The sequence below is a fragment of the Didymella exigua genome (genome assembly GCF_010094145.1).
Source record: "Didymella exigua CBS 183.55 unplaced genomic scaffold M421scaffold_50, whole genome shotgun sequence".
Lineage (NCBI taxonomy): Eukaryota > Fungi > Ascomycota > Dothideomycetes > Pleosporales > Didymellaceae > Didymella > Didymella exigua.
The window spans coordinates 25,585-28,092 of record NW_022984824.1 but is presented as its reverse complement, the minus strand read 5'-3'; the positions used below and the strand labels follow the sequence as shown (position 1 = coordinate 28,092).

General features: G+C 46.6%; 3 protein-coding genes across 3 annotated transcripts; all 3 read right to left on the bottom strand.

Moving 5' to 3' along the window:
• Window positions 1-42: 42 nt before the first annotated feature.
• M421DRAFT_75462 (uncharacterized protein) lies at window positions 43-213 on the bottom strand (the record flags this gene model as incomplete). The annotated part of the gene is made up of 1 exon (XM_033597131.1): window positions 43-213. A coding segment is annotated over one exon (171 nt), but the record flags the coding sequence as incomplete, so codon positions are not given.
• A 591-nt stretch (window positions 214-804) lies between these two features.
• M421DRAFT_75366 (uncharacterized protein) lies at window positions 805-1,114 on the bottom strand (the record flags this gene model as incomplete). Its single annotated transcript, XM_033597120.1, has 2 exons — window positions 805-969; window positions 1,037-1,114. 2 exons carry the CDS (start codon window positions 1,112-1,114, stop codon window positions 805-807), a joined length of 243 nt encoding a protein of 80 aa, XP_033443666.1.
• Window positions 1,115-1,615: 501 nt separating this feature from the next.
• Window positions 1,616-1,993, bottom strand: M421DRAFT_9652 (uncharacterized protein; the record flags this gene model as incomplete). Its single annotated transcript, XM_033598397.1, has 2 exons — window positions 1,616-1,667; window positions 1,875-1,993. 2 exons carry the CDS (start codon window positions 1,991-1,993, stop codon window positions 1,616-1,618), a joined length of 171 nt encoding a protein of 56 aa, XP_033443665.1.
• Between the last annotated feature and the right edge of the window lie 515 nt (window positions 1,994-2,508).

The following is a 2,508-nucleotide window of genomic DNA, read 5'->3' as shown; positions in this document are numbered from 1 at the left end:
ATCGTGAGATGCTTGCTTATATTGACGCTCCTTGTGGAGAGCCTTATCAAAGACTCTTTTAGTCTTTCTAATGACCCTAATTATGAATCCCTTCTTGTCTGTATTGTAGGTGTTCTTAGGGAGAACGTTAAATTCCTTAACTTTTTTAGTTAAAAGATTAAAGTATAGATAATATCTTTCACAGTTATCAGCCGCATAACGCGTGCTTTCCATAGGGGTGGTCTAGGCAGTAGTGAGGTTATTAGGGTGACAGTGAATGAGCCTGGAAACCCACTAATCTAAGGGCTCCCAACTGCACAAGGGGGTCGCGAAATTAATTATTATCTGCTGCGTAGGTGGGCAGTGAGTCTCTGTGAAGCTTTTAATGTATTTTACAAGCTCAGCCTCATCGCGTAGGTGGAGGAGACGTTAATCTTTGTGGGCATCTTTATTAGTCCTTCTCTAACATTAGTGGTGGTTGGTTAAAGTAGTGCAGGAAATACAGTATTTCTTAGCTAACTATCTATACAAAAAAGATTCTCCTAGTTTCAAAGAGTCTATGTATAAAAGAGCAGCCTGCAACAACATCGTGGTGACGTTGTGGAGGGGGGGTCAAATGTGGTGACAAAGTTGGTGGGGTGGCCCACCTGGTGACCCGGCCCACCCGGTGTCCGTGCACGGTAAAGCCTATAACATGGTTGGCAAGCGAGTCGGTCAGACAAGCGAGTTGGTCACCCCACCAACTTTTGTAACTTCAAAGTGATATAACGTAGATTATCACCGAGCCGGCCATATCACCAAACCGGCCATTTTCTCTTGGCACAACTAACACAAGTTACTGCAACTACAACTACTTGCTATTAAATAGTGACCCAGCATACTGCGTGCTTGCATCAGATTTAGAAGATGTTTCTGCACCCTCCTAGCACGTTCGTGCGTTGTGTCTAGTTTTGCTGCAGTTCCTACAGCGCCAAACAGTTGACTGAGCTCCTAGTTGACCACCTCCACCCCGAGTCTTCTTAGATGGCTGAGCTGCTACACACGCCTCAGCAGCTACCCGCGATGCTGCTGGGCCATACTCAAGTGTGCCACCATGCTGAATCTGCTTTCTCTTACGCGATTTTCTCTTAGTCATTACTGCTAATTGCTCTTCAAGCTCTCGCACGCGGGCCTTGATAAGGACGTTTTCGTGCAGCATCTCTTCAGCCCCTTTTACAAGCTTTGAGAACCCCTCTTGCGCTGCACTTAGCGATCGTCAGAAGGAGTCGCTTACAAGCTTAGATTGAGACCCAAACTCGTGTGTATTGCTTGGCGTCTTAGATTGCCACAGCGTTTCGGGTAGAGGTACTGCTAGTGGGGTATGCAGCCGCACTTCAAGGCGATCTAACACCACCTGCGCGTTAGTAGGAACAAGCCCTAATGCCTTAAAGGCCTTTTAGCAGTTAACCTTTGTAAACACATTAAGGAACGCGTCCCTAAAGGCTAGTAGGAAGCCTTCCTTATTAATGTAGAAGACGTGTCAGCGTGCTAAGTCTTAAACGCGTTAGGAGTACTTACGCTTTAACAGTGAGAAACAGACCACGTCAAGTAGCTAGAGGATGTGCAACAAGTGAGGTGGCATGCAGAGAGTAAGGATTTAGTTCTCTAGGCAATAGTCCTTGAACTCCTGGTTGAGATGGCTCTCATAGCTGTCCAAGATAAGCAGCCTGTACACTCCCACCTGACGCGTCTTTGTATGCGTGTTAAAGTGCTTCAACCACTCAAGGCTAAGCGCGTTGTTTGTCCAACTGTTCTCAGAGACTGAGAGCTTCTAATTGTGGGGTATATCTGTCTCCTCATACTAGGCAGAGATGTGGACGCGTCCTTTGTAGATGATGAAAGGCGGGGTTGCATACCCAGCGGCGCAGATGCTCTGGATAACGGTAACCCACTCGCGATCACCTGGCTGAACAAGCTCTGGCCGAGCACGTCTCTCTGAGCCTGTTACAACCTTTGAAGACAAAGCGACGCCCATCTAGAACCTAGTTTCATCAAAGTTGTGCACGTCGTTGTTGCAAACGCCATACTTGACTTGAGTATCCTCTACTAGCTTAAACCACGTGCTGATTATCTTAGGATCTTCCTGTAGTATCCTCTGTCTATCCTTGGCTCGATTGAAGGCCATTTTGAGCTTGTCTGAACGCGTCACAAGCCTGCTAGCCCATAGTTTGCCAACAGGCTCTTCACCACGCACACTAAGTATCTTATCAGCCATATCTGCCACCTTACATAGCTAGGGCGCAAATCCTTGCGAATTAAGGTTAAGTATATACTAGATAATTGTCTGCTCCTCTAGTATAGTAAGTTTCTGGCAATTAGCGCATACGTCTAGTTAAAACGTGATATTGCGAAGGCAATCAGAGACCCGCTGATAAGGTATGTTCAACGCTCTAGCAGCGCTGCGGATACTGCGAAATTGGCCAGCGTAGAAGGCCTGGATAGCAAGGATAACTCTGCCTTCTCTAGTAGTATTCTGAAGTTGTTGTTGTT